This window comes from Eublepharis macularius, chromosome 1 (genome assembly GCF_028583425.1).
Source record: "Eublepharis macularius isolate TG4126 chromosome 1, MPM_Emac_v1.0, whole genome shotgun sequence".
Classification (NCBI taxonomy): domain Eukaryota; kingdom Metazoa; phylum Chordata; class Lepidosauria; order Squamata; family Eublepharidae; genus Eublepharis; species Eublepharis macularius.
In genome coordinates, this window is record NC_072790.1 from 123701667 (window position 1) to 123721146 (window position 19480).

General features: G+C 42.4%; 1 protein-coding gene across 2 annotated transcripts in view; it reads left to right on the forward strand.

The window, feature by feature from the left end:
- PHACTR2 (phosphatase and actin regulator 2) overlaps positions 1-19480 on the forward strand; it is a 92332-nt gene that overhangs the window by 62429 nt on the left and 10423 nt on the right. For both annotated transcript variants that reach the window (XM_054982826.1, XM_054982832.1), the window contains 3 exons: positions 11019-11175; positions 12430-12485; positions 16607-16668. In XM_054982826.1, the coding sequence (XP_054838801.1) occupies positions 11019-11175; positions 12430-12485; positions 16607-16668 (275 nt within the window). The remainder of the gene's footprint in view (positions 1-11018; positions 11176-12429; positions 12486-16606; positions 16669-19480) is intronic.

Consider the following 19480-nt stretch of genomic DNA (forward strand, 5'->3'; position numbering starts at 1 on the left):
CCTTAGGCAAGATGGCTTGGAAAAACCTTAATTATGAACTCAGTAACTCGCCATGAAGTGCCTGGCTTGCATACCCTGGAAACTGCATAGGCTATGCTTGAACTTTTAAAGAAAAAGTACGAAGGACAAATGTCCAGTAAAATCCTGTACCTAGAAAGCCAACTGTATGATTTTAAAACGAAAGAAGATGATTCATTGCCTGCCCAATTGAAAAGGCTCATGGCAATCTATGGCCAATTGAAAGATTTGGGGAAAGTGCCTGAAGATGAAGATGTTATTGTAGCAATTCTGAAAGGCTTACCCCCTAGTTACAAAAGTCTTGTGCTTTATCTGAGATACCAGAAGAATTTATCACTAGAGGATTTGTTGTCAGTTTTGAAAGAGGAAACAGATGCAAGACAAGCTGATGATCTAGAGACTGTGTCTGATGGAATGGCCGTTTTAAGTTTGAGACATGGGCATAGAGGCAGAAAAATTGTTTCTCATGTGGGGGAAATAATTTCTCCAGAGATTGTAAATCAAACAGAGCACATGGCCAAAAATGCTATGGCTGCAGGCTCACATGTTCATTATGAAAGAGCGCCACCTGCTGGCAGAGGGAATTATAACAGCAGAGGAAATTTTAACAACAGAAGGAATTTCAGACCTCAAGTCAGAGGAAATCACTGTAATGCAATGAGAGAGAATGTGAGATATGCTCAGAAAAATGTTGAAAATGATTATTTGCTAAGAATTTGTGATAATGAGGATGTTGAGAATAAGAAATTGTTCATGCTTTATAGTTCATCATGTATACGTGTGTGCAAATGCCATGAATCCTTTTGTGAACTTCATACTGAGAAAAGACCCAGACTTTTACAAGCAAATAAAGAACCACTTCATGTGGAAGGGATTGGAACAGTGCCAATTAAGATGCTTACAACTACTGGAGATATAGTGTCTGTTAAATTACAGAATGTAGCACTGATTCCTGAAGCAGCAGAGAATTTGATTTCAGCTAAGAGACTTGTAGAAAATAATCATATGGTGATTCTCAAGAACAAACTGTATGAAAGCATGATTGTTGGTGAGAAATCTGGCATTGAATTTGTGGAGGAAGAAAGATGGATTTCATTATATTGTGGATGTTAGTGAAGACTCAGAAGTTGTTGATGATGATTAAGGACAAATTGTCAAACTAGTCAAGGTGTTTGTGATCACCGCAGATGTCTGTATTCATGACATGTCAAATTAGGACACCGTAGTGTGCAAAGTGTTGAGAAGTTCTGTGGAATCTCTGTTCCTGTTTGTGACAAGGCAAAAGAAAGATGTGACACAAAGCAAAGGGGACTGGCCCAAGATACGCAGGGAAGTCTACTACTCATAATAAGGAATTTCTAGAAACTGTATACTCTGACCTTGTCGGCCCACTAGTGCCGTCTTTTGGCGGGAACAAGTATTTTGCAACTTTTACTGAAAGCAAAACAAAATACAACTTTGTATACCTGATGAAGAGCAAAGATGAAACACTTGAGAAATTCAAATGCTTTGTTGCCACAGTTAAGAATAAGTTTGGCAAAGCACAGAGTCTATGTACTGATGGTGGTGGAGAATATTGCAATGCAGAATTTAAGAGATTTTTGGAACTTGAAGGCATTGAGCACAAAGTAACTATATCTCAATCGCCACAACAAAATGGATATTCTCAGAGATTGAACAGAACTATACAGGAAATGTGCAGATGTATGCCTATACATTTTAGATTACCCAATGGATTATGGGCTGAAGCTATGAACACAGCAGTTTACCTACACAACAGAATACCTTCAAAGGTGATGGGCATCACTCCATTTGAAGCCTGGTTTGGCAAGAAGCCAAGTCTGAAGCACATCAAACCTTTTGGTTCCAAGGCCTATGCCCACATACTGAAGGAGAAGAGAGGAAAGCTTGATCCTCGAGCTGAAGTTGGACTAATTGTGGGATATCCTACTGGTGGAAAAGGATACAGAATTTACAATCCTCAAGAACACAGAATCAAGGAACACAATGTGGTATATGTGGATGAGAATCATTTGCCACATGCTTCTAACACTTACAAAAGCAGAGAAAATCCCGTGTTGACTTACTAATAAGAATTAATATATCAATCAAGATACAAATATATGATATTTAATCATAATCCACAACAACTTAAGTTCACAGTGGAGCTTTTTAATACACAACAATAACCTTATAAGAACTCAGATCCATCATTGGAGTAATAATTCATGCTTCAGAGACTGCTCCTGAAGAATTGGTTGATTGGTTACCTGCAGTGACACCCTGGGAACTGGCAAATCCTCCTTCTCAAGAGACTACCCAAACAGAAGGGAAAGCAGAAACTGGACCAGAGGAGACAGAAGCAGCAATCACTGTGAGACAATCAGTAAGAAGCAATAAAGGAAACCCACCAAAGAAATACGTATTTTGTGAAACTGTGCAACTTATAAAAGAGCCTTAGAACTAGAAAGCTACCTGCAGAAGAAAGAGACAAATGGATTGAAGCAATGGAAGAAGAACTACAATCCATAAATGTAAAACAAGTATGGACTCTTACAAATTTACCTCCAGACAGAAAACCTGTTGGATGCAAATAGGTGTTCAAAATCAAGTATAATGCTGATGGAACTGTGGAAAAATACAAGGTGTGTCTAGTAGCCAAAGGATTCTCACAAGAATATGAAACTGACTACTTTGAAACTTATGCACCCGTTATCAACCATGCAACGTTCAGGAAACTAGTTAGTATTGCAGCATCAAGAAACATGATAGTGGAGCACCTGAATATAAAGACAGCTTTTCTCACCGAGAATTATCTGAGGAAATCTATATGAAGGTTTTCAGATCAGAGGACTAGTAGATCACTCGTACAAGCTCAACAAAGGTTTGTACGGCCTAAAGCAAGCAGCGAAAGTCTGGTATGACAAAATATCAGAGTTACTACAAAAGCAAGGATTTAAGCAAGGAAATGCAGAAAAAATGGACAATACCAGTACATTCTCGTTTATGTTGATGATTTGATCATATCTTGTCAAAACAGATGGGACATTAAAGAAATAGTTGATGGACTAACAAAGAGGTGGAGGTCAAGCAGCTTGGAGATGCAAAACACTACCTCGGAATACAGTTTGAAAGACTTGAAGATGGAACCTTTCTCTTGAGCCAGAAAAGAAAAATACTGAACTTTATAGGAGCTGTTGGTATGAAAAACTGCAATGTATCAAGTGTACCACTTGAACCAGATTACCTGAAAGAAAGGGATAGACAACCACTTAGGAATGTTGGTGAATACAGAGAAGCAGTTGAAAAACTTCTGTACTTGAGCAAAACTACAAGACCTGATACTACAGTAGTTGTTGGCATCTTATGCAGAAAAGTAAATTCTCCTAATCATCATGACTGGAACGCGATAAAGAAACTAGGAAGATACCTGAAAGGAACAACGAACCTAAAACAGAGAATTTCTCCATCTGAAAAGCCAAGTTTGGTTGGATATATGGATGCTAATTGGGGAGAAGAATCAAGTAACTACAAATTAACAAGCAGATACTTGTTCTTTTATGGAGATGGACTGATAGACTGGACTAGTAGGAAACAAATTATTGTAATACAGTCTACAGTGGAAGCTGAATGTGTGTCAGCGACAAGTGCCTGCAGTGAACTAGAGTGGATTTTTAACTTGCTGAAGGACTTTGGGATAAATGAACCTATACCTGTAGTTATGTTTGAGGACAATCAAGCGTGTATCGCTATATACAAAGGAGAAAGTACCAAAGCAAGAAGCAGATCTATTGGACTTAAATGTGAACTTGTGAGAGATATGTACCAGAGGGGACTAATTGAGATTGAATATTGTCGCACAGAAGAAATGGTGGCTGATATCCTGACTAAGCCACTGTCTAAAACAAAGTTTGAATATCTTTGTGAGATGTTGAATATGTTTGATCCTAATGTTAAGATAAAAGATGAATGTTTGTTAACTATGGATGCATAATGACTTCCATGTTAGACCTTGAGAAGGGGTGTTGGAATATATGTTGCAAGGTCTGACATTCTGTCATTATGGGGTTAAATGTATTTACTCTCTGTGCTATTGTTTGTATTGACCTGGAAGAGGACCTGGCACAGAGCCAATAGCCTGGAAGCTTGGGACACTTGGGGCCAAGCTACACATGACGAATGACACTTGAACAGCAAGTGGGTTGAGTGGAGGGCAAGTGAACAGGGAGAAATACACTTGCTGTTCAAGTGTCATTCGTCATGTGTAGCTTGGCCCTGAGATATGTTTGTAAACTATTATTGGTCGATAGGTCAGGTGATTTTCTCTCAGGGTCAAGAAAACCAGGAAGAATCCCCATTGTTACTTCTTCTTCTTGTTCTCATGGTCTAAGTTTGTAGTATATAGCAGCAAAATGTAGCTCACAGAGTTTCTTATTTTGTAGCAATCCTGTGTACCTTTTTCCTTTAGACATAAATGTTTTTTTAAAAAGCAAACAGACATTTGACTCTCTATCGATTCAAGATCCATTGCACCTCTGATTTTAAACTATTTTAACCCATTTCCCCCAACAAAAAACCCACAGGCGCATCCTTTGTGGCTGATGTAAAATGCATATATGTTGTAATCTGGTATTGGAAGCCAAGTATAAAATGCTTTCTTAAGAAGCAGCCCTGTGAGATTGCCTATATTACAAAAGTAAGTATTATCCTTTTTGTTGAGCACTACTTGTCTGTCTGTACTGCAAAACAAGGAACTGTGATGGCTTACATGCTCCAGGGCTGGCATAGAAACAAAGGAGTGACTGGCCTGGAGTGACTCCCTGTAACAGTGGTGTAACTAGTGTGTGGAGGGATTTTGTGTGTGTATGCTTTCCATTCATGCAATGTGCTGGAATTTCGTTCGAGGGTGCTTTGTAATTGAATTTTCCCACATATGTTTCTGATACAAAAAATCAGTTTGCTATCAGAGGAAATGTACTTTTATAGCTGTGGAATGCTAGGTTGCGGTGTTCTTTGGTATTGAAAGGCTGGTGTCTAGTACAAGTTGCAGTAGTTTATGTACACCAATGCTATTATTGCTCGAGGACAATAACACTGAATTAATAGTGATACAGCAGGAATTTAACTACAATTGTGCATATATACATAACCAGGGCTTTTTTTTCCTGGGAAAAGAGGTGGTGGAACTCAGTGGGTACCATACACGTGTGCGCTTTGCATGTGTGCACGCTCCCAGGGCTGCGTGATGACATCACTTAGGGCCATTTGGGCCTAAATTGGCCTGGAAAGTGCTGTTGCCATGCAGGAGAGCACTTCCCCACCTGACAGCAGCCTGATCCTGGCGGTTTCAGACTCGAATTGGGCCAAAACAGGCCCCAAATGGCCAAAACGGACTGGATTGGGCCCAAATCAGTCTGAAACAGGACGCTGCTGGGTGGGAGAGCATTCCCCCACCCGGCAGTGGCCTGATCCTGGTCGTTTCGGGCCCAAATACCCACCAGTCATGTGGGTATTTTTAAGAGGTGCCGGAATGCCATACCACAGCGTTCCAGCTGAAAAAAGCCCTGTACATAACCTCTTATTTCTTTACCAAAGGCTTAGATCCTTATGCTTCCTTCCACTTCCATAGTGTGTCCTCTGCTGTGGTGCTATCCTGTAGTAAAGTACATACCTCCCTCTTTAGCTGCTTCATGCTCAGCATCTTGCATTGAGCAGAAAGTGCTTAAAAGCAGAGGAACTGCAGAAATGAGGAGGAAGGGTTTAGGATATAAGCCAAAATGTGTTTCATCATCATTATTATGGCTGGTGTTTGCATGAACTGTGGTTCTGGATATTAAGTTTCCATGGAGTGCAATGTGTGTCCCATTAAGTTTTACTTGTTGCCCATCTTACCTTCCATCTCCAGGATTCTTGTTGGGGAGGATGTGACCACCCAGTGCCAAGAGTAGCAAGCAGAGGTTGCTCTTGCAAGGGTCTCAAAATAAGCACTGTGCTTTTCTAGAGGTATTAATAGCAAGCATTTATTTAAATGGGAGAAGGTAAAAATGTGCTTTGAATCTTCAGAAACCATTCCAGTCATTAAGTATCATATCTGCTCCTGTCTATATAGCCCTGCCTCTTGAACTCCACAGCCCAGCTGGATTAGTTCAGGCCTTAAAAGTTTTCTGATTGGAAGATAAAAGGTTTTGTGTATGGAAATGTCATGACACTCGTTGAGTATGATTTAGAGAACAGGTGAACTTTGATCATGACGTATTGTGCAGTAAACACTTTTTTGATTGGTAAATATACAGTAATCCTTTTGCAGTTATGAAGACATTAAGAAACAAGGAGAGAGAAAATGAAATATGATAGAAAACCTACTCATATCACATGCTAAAGCAAGGGCTATATACCAAACTAGCTTGATACCTGTGCTTCGCTATTGTATTTAACTACTTTAAATTCCAGTTATAATACATATGGGCAGGGCTTTTTTTGAGCCGGAATGCACCAGAACAGCGTTCCTGCACCTCTTTAAAATATCCATGTGCCTGGTTTTCCCGCCCGGCAGTAACCGGTTCCAGACCAACTTAGGCCCGATCTGGGCCGTTTTGAGCCCGTTTTGGCCGTTTGGGGCCCATTTAGGGACTGAAACAGCCCGGATCAGGGCCAAAATGGCTCAGATCGGGTGAAGGAGGGTTCCCCCTCCTGGCAGCAACCTATTCCAGGCCAAGTCAGGCCCAATCCGAGCTATTTCGGGCCCCCAATGGAGTACAGGAGAGTTCCCGGGACGTCCATGGCCTGTGTGATGACATCACTTCCCAGAAATGATGTCATCGCACAGACCCGGGAGTGTGCATGCATGTACTGAGAGGCATGCCACCTCCTCCTGGAAGTTGCCCCAGGTGAGAGTTCGCCCACCTCTTTCCCCAGAAAAAAAGCCCTGCTTATACGTATGTAACATTTTTTGGTTTGTGTATTCCCCCCCCCCCCCATGAACTTTTAAAAACTTAGTTGCTGTACTGATTTTTATATAAAATCCCTATTCAGGAGTCTTACACCGTCTTTCTTCAACTGTCTGCAGTTTCCTTGATTGGATTTTTACCTCAGAATACAGAGTTCCATAGCTGACCAATCAGAGAAAGGGAGGTACAAGCAGGCAGGAGCCTGCCAGCCACACAGGAAAGCCAGGCCCCACAAGGAGATTGGCAACCCTAGTGAACTTTTAGGAGAAGAGTGGGACGTGCATTAGACCTCAGGACACATGCAATGACTCCCAATTGTAACTGCATAGTGTTTAGAATGTGGGGAGTGAGGATCAATCAGGCCACATACGCAAATGATCTCTGTGTTCCAACTGTCTTGGGGTGGGGTGGGGGGTGAAATGAGGAATGTTGTGAGCCTCAATCAGCCCTCATATGCGAATGATATTGAAAGGCTGGCCCAATCAGGGAAGAGTGGCCGATCTGGCAGTGGGCGGAGGTGCAAGCAGGCAGTAGCCTGCCAGCCACACAGGGAAGCTGTATCCCTTGGGAAAACACATTTTACCCCTTTTTACCCCCTTAGGGGACGGATTTCTTAAAATCTCTTCTTAGTGGGGGTTTACATCATGAAAGGAATGTTCTCCCCCAAGTTTCATGTTTCTAGGTCTAGGGATTTGGGCTGGGCATTGATGAGTCAGTGAAGACACCTGTCTTGATATATGTACTAGCTTGATGCCTGTGCTTCGCTACAGTATTTAACTACTTTAAATCCAGTTATAATGCTTATGAGTCTGTACCATTTTTTGGGTTTTTTGGCGGGGAGGGTTGAGTTGGCTTTGTAATATAATAGCATAGTACCCGAGCTTCACAAAGGTGTTTGAATAAAGTAAAGCATATTGATGCAGAAAACTGATGCAGTGAATTTTGAAATGTGATGTTTATTGAAGAGATTTTAAAAGGAAAAGATTGTAGTGCAATAAATAGTGAAAAATACATACAACCTTTTTTTTCTACTGAAGGACCTCTTTGTAGACCTCATTGGTGGTTTTCTCCTCAAGTGCTAGGATTACCAGGCTGCTGGTTGAGCTCACTCTAGAGCAGGCCACATAGAACTGCTCATGTGAGAAGCAGTCCTCCTTCAAGTCAATTCCTGTCTCCTTAAGTGTCTGCCCTGGGACTTGTTTATCGTCATAGCAAAGCAGGCCTTGAGGGGGAATTGCAGTCTCTTGAATTCGAAGGGGTTCTCTGATGGTATGAGTAGTATGCGTGGTATGAACACCAACCCAAGCAGTATAGTAGTGGTATGGGGTACCACTAGTGGTACCCCATACCACTAATGGTAGTGGGACTTATTTATCGTCATAGCAAAGTAGGCCTTGAGGGGAAACTGCAGTCTCTTGAATTCGAAGGGGTTCTCTGATTATATGAGTGGTATACGTGGTATGAACACGCCCAAGCACTGCCTGTGAACAATGTGGCCTCGATGATGTTCCTGTGGAGGGCTTTCACTCACAGTCTTGGGTGGGCTGAGGTTCTGGAGCAGCATAACTGAGGGCCCCACTTTGAGGAGAAGCTTGTGGGCTGGGAAGCCAGGAGAGTTAAGCGTGTTGAGGAACTCCACGGAGTAGTGGACCGTGTCATTCATTTGCACCATGGAGTCCACAGATCTGTGCTCCATTTCTGCCCCTTCGAGGAGTTGTGTTTCATTAATGATGGCAGCCTTGTTGTTCTTGGGGGTCAGAATGACACGCTTGCATGGCCAGTCCATGGACTTCTCTATGATAGTGATGATATCAGGGTATATCATGGCTGTTAGGCCTGCTAGGGCCATCACTACTGTGCCCAGGCCTGCAGGGATGGTCATCTCTCTCTTGGACTCGGGATACTCTCCATCCCCTGTTTTTAGTAGGAGTTCAGAGAATTCCTCAGCAGACGCCTCTCAAGTGGACCCTCGTGTTCTTTCTTAGTGAGAGTTTCCTGATGAGGGCCCACAGATATGACACCTTGACACACACGGTAACTTCATCAGCTCGAGTTCCCCTCGGGACTACTGGCAGAGTCTGCCAAAAGTCTCCAGCCAGCAGCACATTGACTCCCCCCATCACTCTTTTGTTGCCCCTGACATCTTTGAGGGTTATGCTCAGTGCCTCAAAACACCCCTTGTGCACCATGGTGCTCTCATCCTAAACAATGAGCTTACAGTTCTGCAGAACTTGGGCCATGTTGCTTTGTTTTGAAATACTGAACAGGGATGTTTCTGCATGGATGAGGTTAAGAGGCAGCTTGAAGGTAGCGAAGCATCATATGCCATGCCTGAGTGAGCCTTGACCTTCCATGGAAGCGAGCGCCTCTCTACTTGTCTTCCAGGATGCACGGCTTGATTCTGGGTGTGCCAGGACAGACACAAAGGAGCTCTACAAGTGTGTCTGTTGATTGTTGGTGGAAATGGTGACAAAACCCCTGATGAAATGGTTCCATATGAAACAAGTTTATTGTAACCGGTCACTTGTCAGGTTCTAAACAGGACCAGCTCCTGTCTTTTCTGGATCCACCTATAAGAAGCAAGAAAAAAGTTGCATACTGGAGAATCTGATACTCAAGACAGTAGTTTTTGACCTATCTTTCATCTACCTGTGTAAGCTATACATACCTCCTCAGGAACACCCTGGATCCACGCACCTAGAAGAAAAAGAAAGACACATCAGAAGGTGTAGTTGGACTTATAAATGAATTTGATCGCTGTTGCCTATATTTGAATGAATGTACGTGGAAAAATATTTTTGAATTGGAATTTGGACATTGCATATAGTCTATATAAGATATTTAATGTTATTATCACTACATATTTATTGAGCACTTGTTCACTTTATTTCAATACAAGTCTTTTGTACTATTGTTCATAATAATTTCCTTTTCCTGAATTGTGGGGCTCCATTTTACTTGATTAGTTCTGTATTCAGGGAGGCTTGTCTGGTATAGGAGGATTCTTGGAAGCAGTTAGAGGTGATGGCTGCGAGAGGTGTGAGGTGCAGTTGGACTGAGGGAAGGATGGTGTGGTGGGCACTTTGGCAGGATCATGTGAGAGGTTCACATTGAAATGGCCCCTAGAAAGGTCGTGCACCATCTCCTCATGAACATTTAAAAACTCAGTTGCCATACTGATTTTTGTATAGAATCCTTATATAGGAGTCTTGTACTGTCTTTCTTCAACTGTCTGCAGTTTCCTTGACCTGATTTTTACCTCAGAACACAGAGTTCCACAGCTGACCCATCAGGGAGGGGGAGGGTGTGAGCAGGCAGGAGCCTGCCAGCCCCACAGGAAAGCCAGGCCCCACAGGGAGATTGGCAACCCTAGAGGGGAAGACTGGGAGGTGTATTTTTACCTCAGGACACATTCAATGACTCCCAACAGCAACTGCATACTGTTTAGAATGTTGGGTTGATGACCAATCAGGCCGCATATGCAAATGACCTCAGCAAAGAGTGGCTGAGTTGGCAGTTGGCGGAGAGGGGGAGGAGCAGCCTGCCTGCCACACAGGGAAGAGTATCCCTATGGGAAAACACATTTTACCCCTTTTGACCCTCTTAGGCGGTTAATTTCTTAAAATCCCTTCTTAGTCAGTCTCTACATCACAAAAGGAACGTTTCCCCCAAATTTCACGTTTCTAGGTCCAGGGGTTTGGGCTGGGTGTTGATGAGTCAGTCAGGACGCTTGTCTTTATATTTATATATAGATTGTCTCATTAGGCATCAGTCAAAGCTTGTGATCTGTCTGGGTGTAACAAGCTAGCAGGTTGTTCTTTTTCTAAGTTATTCATACTTTTTTGTTGGCATGAAACAGTTTGAAACTGTTCAGCTTCTGATATTAATTAAATTCTTCTGTTGAAAAGGTCAAATAGGTAAAGGGTGTATGTGTGTTGCATTTAAAAGCCCTTGCTGGGACTTGGAATGTGAAACCTGAGCATAAAAGAATGAAGTCTCCCTTTTTAATAAACTTCCTTGCTGTCTCCCCCCTTTCCCCATTCCTGCCCCCAGGCTCTTTAGCAAGTAAAATCCGTCGTAGGGATACTCTTGCGATCAAACTTGGCAACAGACCATCAAAAAAAGAACTAGAAGACAAAAACATCTTGCAGAGAACGTCGGAAGAGGAGAGGCAGGAAATCAGACATCAGATCGGCACAAAGCTAGTGAGGTATATAGGTGTAATCTGAGTAGGTTTGGAAGGTGGGCAAAGAATGAAAGGAAGGCATGGGATCTGGCATACAGTGTTGCTTTCCAGTTTTTGGAGCTGAAGGTGCATCTTAACAGCATGAAAAGAAAACCAACTACAATGTTAGAGTTGGATCTGGCTGACTTTTTGCTTTTAATAGAATAGACTCATTGGTTCTTTTCATTTTAGCAATTCGAAATTGTTATAATATCTTGATCACATAACAATCCCACTTCCTCACATTTCCTGGTAGATCTAGAGTAAATACATACCCTTTTCAGATTTTGAAGATGAATTATTTTAATTGTATAAAACTTGAGTCCAGTAGCACCATAGAAACCAACAAAATTTTCTAGAGTATAAACTTTTATGAGCCAAAGCTCACTTTGTCAAAGCTCACTTTTAAATTTAATTTGTTACATGATAAGCACTGGTTTACTAAAGAAGTCTGAGCTTCAGACATATTACTGAATAATTACTTTCGTTAAATCAAAACTTGCATAGATTCACTCAACTTTTATGTTATTTATGGAGTTGCTTGAGAATCAAAGAGCATGTTGGCTTGTGCACAGGGTTTGTCTGGTCTTACTGCAGAAATCTGGCTTTTTAAAATTATGTAATTCCTGAATAGGTCCCCCTCACAGCCTTTATTGAGTCCAATGAAGTAGATACGAGTTTTCTACAGTTAATGTATGAGTTACTCACTTTATTTCAATTAAGCCAGATGCTGATATTTTCCAAAGATTACAGATTTGTTCTCTTTTTTTCTCTTTTTAAAGTTTGCACAGTTTTACTGGCTTAAAAGTAATCATATTATCGATTTATACAATATAATAATAACTGCACTTATGTACCGCTGTTCTAGACATAGTGCCTGACTCAGAGCGGTGAACAAAGTCAGCGTATTATTATCTCCATAGTAGAGCTGGGGAGTTGGGGCTGAGAGGAGTGGCTTACCCAATGCCACTTGCTGAACTCATAGCAGTAATAGGATTTAAAACAGCAGACTGCTGATTCATAGCTTAGCCACTTAACCACTATCTACAGCAGGTTTACAGTTACATAGCTGAAAAGATAATGTGTGTATTTCAATTGTTTCCTTATTTCAGCACCTAAGTTAATATGGACAACTGCTTACTGAAAATAGACATTTGAAAGTTTGTTTGAAAATCAGGCCCCTCTAGGACAGATAAAACTTTGTGGTGTTACGCCCTAATGGCTTTTGTTTTTTTGCAGGAGGCTTAGCCAGAGGCCTACATCTGAAGAATTAGAGCAAAGAAACATTCTGAAGCGTAAGCATTTTAATCTGTAACTGAGAAAAATATAAGCATTTTAATAAGGCAAGTAATAGCAAGTTTACATTATGAGAGTAATCATACTCAATATACTGATTATATCCTTAATGTTCACTGTTAATAAAACAAACGTATATTAGGCCAAATTATTTCCTCTTACTTTGCTGTGTCTAAATAAAAATTCTTTTGAATGAAGTCAACTTTTCATTGTTTCTTGTATGCTTGGTTATTTCATCCAAAAGTATTACAAGAAGCATCCAAAAAGATTTTATGTTTGTTTTAACTGAAAACACTTGGATAGTGCAGGATTAGACCAAGAACAACTCAAATTTTAGGGCAAGGAATTTTGGCTGCTTTGTTGACTTATCTAGATTTCTAAAGTGCTGCAGATCAAAGTAGACAGTTTATAATAATGACTCTCAGGAGTCATTTCATAGAAAAAGAGCTGCAGGAACTCATTAGCATAACTCGTTAGCATATGTCACATCCCTTGACCATGCCGAAATGGCTGGGATTCAGCTGCTGCCAAAGGGGGGAGTGTTCCTCCACCTGGCAGTGTCCCGATCAGGGCCGTTTTGGCCCCAATCCAGGCCGAAAGGGGCCCAAAATGGCCATATTGGGCACATTTTGCCTGGATCAGGCCCAAAACAGCCCAGATCAGGTTGTGCTGGGCAGCGGGGGGATTCCCTGCTAGGCACTGACCCAATCCTGGTGGTTTTGGCCATTTGGGGCCCGTTTGGGCATGGATAATGGCTGAAACAGCCTGGACCAAGTCAGTGCCACATAGGGGAGGGCCATTCTGGCCCCGATCCCAGTGGAAAAGGGGGCCAAAATGGCCAAAAATGGCCATTTTGGGCCCAGATCGGGGCTGGAACTGGGTTGGTGCCAGTTGGGGGAGGTTTCCTCCACTTGGCACCAACCCGATCAGGACAGTTTCACCTGATCCAGGCAGAAATGGGATCAAGTTGGTGCCGGGAGGGGGAGGCTTCCCCCTCCCGGCACCAACCCTATCCAGATGGTTTCAGCCCCAATCCAGGCAGTTTTGGCCACAATCAAGGCTGAAACAGGCCCAAAATGTCCAAAAAGGGTTTCCCCACCCGGAACTGACCCAATCCAGATGGTTTTGGCCCCAATGCAGGCCATTTCTGCCACAGTCCAGGCCGAAACGGGCCCAAAATGGCCAAAAGTGGCCGTTTTGGGCACGTTTTGGCCCAGATCGGGGCCTAAATGGCCTGGACTTGTTCACTGCCAGGTGGGGAAGGCTTCTCCCTCCTGGCACCAACCTGATCCAGATGGTTTCTGCCCCTATCCGGGCCTTTTCGGCTGCAACCCAAGCCAAAACGGGCCCAAATACCCGTTTTGGCTTGGATCGGGGCCTAAATGGCCGGGATCGGGTTGGTTCCAGGCAGGGGAGCGTTCCCCACCCAGCACCGACCAGATCCAGGCTGTTTCGGCCTCAATCCGGGCCGTTTCGGCCCCAATCAAGGCCTAAATGGCCCCACATTTTTCAAAGTCAGGCGGGTGGGGCCACCTGACTGTTTGGGGAATTACCAGAATGGTGTTCCGGTGCATTCCCCCTCCAAATGAGCCCTGATGACTCTCAGGTTGGGGTTTTCTCCCTTTATCCCCAGTTTATAATAGTATCCTGCACAATGATTTGAATCAGACATCATGTTTTGTGACCAAAACGTACTTCTCATGCAGATAGTTTATTGTATTGCATTGTAATAAGGAGGTTAAATATATTTAATCCTTTACTGGGAGTTAGGCAGTAATCATTATACATTTAAAATATTGTAGCTGTGGAGTTATAGTGTCTGTGGAGTTTGTCCTCTTGTCAGAACTAGCTTTAGAAACCTGATGTAACTTCAAATCAAGCAAACTTTCAGCCACATCACATTATTCTAGAGTTCTGCTTATCTTTCTCATTTCCCTAGCAAGCATACAAAATCATCTAAACAAAGAAACACAATGAAAAAATAGCTTTATGCTCCTTGTGATTATATTAGAGTACAACAATGTATAGTCTTTATGAGACAAATAGACAGATCAAAGTTTAAATGAACTAGAAGGTCCTGTTGTATAAAATGCCATCATTATTTTTATACATTAAAGCCACTGTATAAAAGGGTACAAGTTAGAGGGCTAAACTGCCATGGAGTGAGTGCAAGTGGGCGGATGACATCTGGGTGGAAGCGTTCTCACAAGGCAGTGGCTGCAAGTATAACTTGCAAATCAATCTGCAGTTAGTACATCATCATCCAACCTGTTTTCAGCATCTTTGTAGATCACTTAATTACAGCTTTTGGTTGTGGTGAAGGAAGTGCAAGCCAACTTTAGGAAGAGCACAGCTCAACCCAGATGGTTTCATTTTCACATTGTCAATAAACTACGTTGATAGTAGGTTGCTGTTGCTGATTCCTTGACAATTACAAAAATTGCCCTCATCTAAAACGAAATATTTTACTTTATTGCTTTACCTGCCTTCATCTAAAACCAGAATGAGATGTAATTATTTATTTTATCCAGCTGAAGGATTTGAAATAATATCAAAAGTTACAAGATGCATCTGGCCTACTAAGGTTACTCAAATCAGTTCACATTGTGAGAGGTGATAGCAATTTAGAATAATTAGTGCTGGATTACCAACATGAAGACATTTTGCAAACATAAAATAGTTGCATTAGTTGTGAAAGATCCTGAAGTGTTAACTCCCCTAACAAGAGGCAGATGGTTTTACAAAGTTTATATGTACTTGCTTTGTTTTTGTTTGCATTTGGGGATAGTGGCTTCTATTTTTGTTTTATGAGTTGTAATTTTAATGTTACAAATATCCTTAGGAATGCTTTTTAGTATGCTAATATTTTAAACTCACAAATAGATTGTGACACAGTCTAAAAGTCAGCAAATCTTAGACACCTGTCTGAAATGTGCCATGTTTTGTATCTGGCCTTTAGCAACCAAAGGAGGACAGAGGTTTATTTCACATGTCTAGCATTCAAGAAGGAGGTTTGAATAGTTCTGCCAAATCTGTTGCAGTGGCTTCCAGTGAGCAAAGTGTCCAGTGATACTGACATAATTTAATATGTAATGCCAAACCATGAGTTCTTAGGAATAATTCTGGATGATCCTCTGACTTGCATGTCTCCTTTCTCCTCCCTTCATGCATGGCTCAATAATGAAAGACTTCCACTTTTGCTGAAAATCGTATTTTTATCATTTTCCTCCTCTTCCCTCAGAGAAGATACATGGTTTGGAATCCTGATTTGTAGGGAAGAGTAGAAATCATAATTTGTAGTTCAGTTGTAATCACAAACCAGCTAGTGAGCAAGTCCAAGGATTTTCTCAGTCACATTTCTGTAATGACAACCCATGATTTGTCATTATATGGGAACTATGCTTTTGTAGCCCAGCCCCTCTCCCCCTCCTCAGATGCCTGACAAGACCCCCAGTTCCTACCCAGTTTGTTCCAAACACTGTCAGACTCAGCTGTTGTGTGACTGACTTGAGCCTGCTTGCTTCTTGCTTCAGTCTTATTTCTCCTAGCTGCTGTGCCCCAGTTATACTTTAGGATCATGAGCACAACTTCTAGGCTAGCCTATATAGGGCCCTATCTTCAACTGCCTGATCAGTTGAGCTAAGACAGGATAGCTTCTTCTGAATATATAGCTTTCTTGCCCTGCCCCAGTGCTGGACTGGTGTGAAAGGAAGCACAGATGCTGTCACAAAACACAGCAGCATATTCTGCTAGAAGCATTCTGTGCAGCCCTCACTTGGGGCTGAAGGGCAGCATGGGAGTCAAGGAAGTTAAAATGAATAAAGGGAGAAGCAGAAAACTACTGTTCCCCCAAAGGAACACTAGCTAAGGGCTAGAGTGTAAATGCAACCTTCAGGCCTCCAGCTTTGAGGCTTGGAAATGACAGTGACTATCCTTTCTTTGTTTCTTGTGTGTTAGGGATGGTGCAGGGATTAAGAGAAAGAATGAGGGATGAAATTTAAAAAGCATAAACTGGAGCAAACTAGAAATACAAATGTTGAAGTTTTTTTAACCAAACATGTCTGCTATATAATTAACATACCTTTTAAATTTGCTTTCTTTTTTCCCCATCTAAAAATAGAGAAGAATGAAGAAGAGGAGCAAGAAGCTAAAAGAGAACTAAAACGCAGTCTCAGCAGACAGGTACATAAAGTGTCATGTATGAGAGAACAATAAAAACAGAAACTGGGCTTGTTCCACCTGCTTAATTTTTTTATTTACTTTATATCCTGCCTTTCTCTTCAATGGGGACCTAATGTGACTCACATTGTTCCTCTCTCCTCCATTTTATCCTTGCAACAATCCTATGAAGTAGGTAGGCTAAGAGGATGTGACTGGCCAAAGGTTACTCAGAGGGCTTCCATGGCAGAGTGGGGATTCGAACCTGGTTCTCCCAGATCCCATTCTAACCTCTGACTGTCCTGGCTTTTTTTAATCACTGCAAACTGGCTTCTTGAAACTGTGCTGCATTGGAGCCAGCATCACAAGAAACCTCATGTTTTGAACGGGTTCAGTCTTTGTCCCTGTTCACCACATGTATCTGACAATACTAAAGAATCCAGGTTGCTGGATGCATGATAGTTATTAATTGGAATATGTTCCACATGACCTAGGCTATGTTATGACTACAAAATGTGGATGTAACAGTAAACACATCTTGATATGATCTCACCTGTGGAGGATACAGTTTGTAGAAATAGTGTGCAAATTAGTGGAAAATATATTTTATATAACTACCCTACAAACAGGGCTTTTTTCCAGGGGGAACGTGGGGGAATGGAGTTCCGGAACCTCTTGAAAATGGTCACATGGCTGGTGGCCTCGCCCCCTGATCTCCAGACAGAGGGGAGTTGAGATTGCCCTACGTGCCACAGAGCGGCGCGGAGGGCAATCTCAATTCCCCTCAGTCTGGAGATCAGGGGGTGGGGCCACCAGCCATGTGACCATTTTCTCCTAGTGCAACCCACTGAGTTCTACCACCTCTTTTCCCAGAAAAAAAGCCCTGCCTACAAATATGTGTCGGCTTAAGTTAACCACAGCTGTTCATCCTTGAATGCTTAAGTCTTCCTTTCTTCAAAAAAGATTTGATTTGCCCTACTGCTGCTTTCCCTCATGTGTGCCTGAGTGAAACCCACCCTTCAAATTAAAGTGCACACTGAAACCATCTTTCAGTGAGAAATGGCACTGGCCCCTGAAAATCACAGGTGTTTACTACATTATTTTTCACCTAGAAAATGACATGCCTCCTAGAGCCCCTATGGCACATCTGAAATTTGGGGAATCTCAAAATCAGCAAACGGAACTGCTTTAGAAGAAATTGTGTATCTGCATGCTGTTGTTTGCATATGTCGCATACCGCAGGTCCCTGAACCAAGGAGTTTGTATCAGTTTTAAGGGTGATACACTATCTAAGTTGCGTTTTTGAAGTACTGAAAGATACTTTCATGTACAATGTAACAGTAGCGATTAAGGACTGGAATGAAAACTAAGAGCAGGAATGTGCTAGTCCTGAGGGCAGAAATGTGAAAACATGACACATGATCCTGCTGCCACTTCAAGTCTCTCTCTGTCAGGGTGTGTGTTTCCATTTTCTTTTCAATTCTTTTTTTTCCATTATTATGTGTTTGTGTAGTTATATTTGTTTTTGTTTGAAAAACACACTTTGTTTACTATCCAATTGAGATGGCATTCTCAGGGATGATACCTCTCATCCCAGGAATCTTCCTTAAAAAATTTCAGAGATGCTAGAAAGGGCCCTACTGTTATAGTTAAATAAACTAAAAGCTCAGGAATCTAAGAAAATGTTAGCTACAGTAGCATCTGCAGAGCTACTGCTATGAAATGTGGGGATGCACTTGTATCTCCAGGGGGAATCTTGAAGAGCAGGCAGAAGAAGAAGCCATTTGGCACCACCAGCAGACAGACTGCAGAACAGAGAGACATTAAACATGTCTTTAATGATTGGAAATACGCAGGTCAGACAAACGTAGTATTGGTGTGCACTACAATCAGAAACAGATAAACATCAGTTAAATCAGAGATTTTTTGTGATAGTACTCACCAGTACTGAGCAGCTCTTTTCAAGGTGTGAACTGGTGGAAATTGGTGCAACCTTATATATGAGTACTGGTATCTTTTTGTTGTTGTTGTTGTTTTTTAAAAAGCCCTGAGATAAACTGATCACTAAGACAGGGGTCACCAGTTGGTAAATAGCTAGTGACTGGTAGCTTGCTGTTGGCTAACCGGTCACTCATGCTAAGCCCTGTCACTCATGGTGGGAGTCCCCCTCCCATGTGTTCCTGTGACTTGAGAGGGGCTTTGAATCAGTGGGACAGCATCTGCTTGGCATGCAGAAGGTTCCATGTTGAATCCCCAGCATCTCCAGTTAAAGCGATCTGGTAGTAGGTGATGTGAAAGACCTCTGCCTAAGACCCTAGAAAGCTGTTGCCAGTCTGAGTAGACAATACGGATCTTGATGGATCAAAAAGGATCAGATAGCTTCATGAGGCCAGATTACTGCTGAGCAATGCCAGGGATATTTTTACCCATTTGCAGTGCCTTCCTGAGGCAGCAAAAGTGGAAGGTAATCGCATGGGGCCATGCAAGTGCCAGCTGTGAAGCCACACCAGGGGAGCCACCCTGCTGTGCTGTGGGCCACCATAACAAAGGAGCACTGTGAGGAAGGATGGTGGCTGCAGCCCCTCCAAGCTCTACAATTCAGCCAGTTCCACAGCTGGGAACTGGGGCAGGGCACCCCAGTGTGCATGCCCACCTCTCACCATCTTCCTGGGGAGTAGCATGGTGTGCTGCTGCATAGCTCCATCGGACCAAGTCCCACAGTGAGGCCTTCATTGCCAGAAGTGTGGAGCTTTGTGGGATGACCCATCAGTGTAAACACCAGTGTAGCATCTCCCCAGTGGTGCTGGGGGAGCACACTGGGAAGGAGAATCCACCA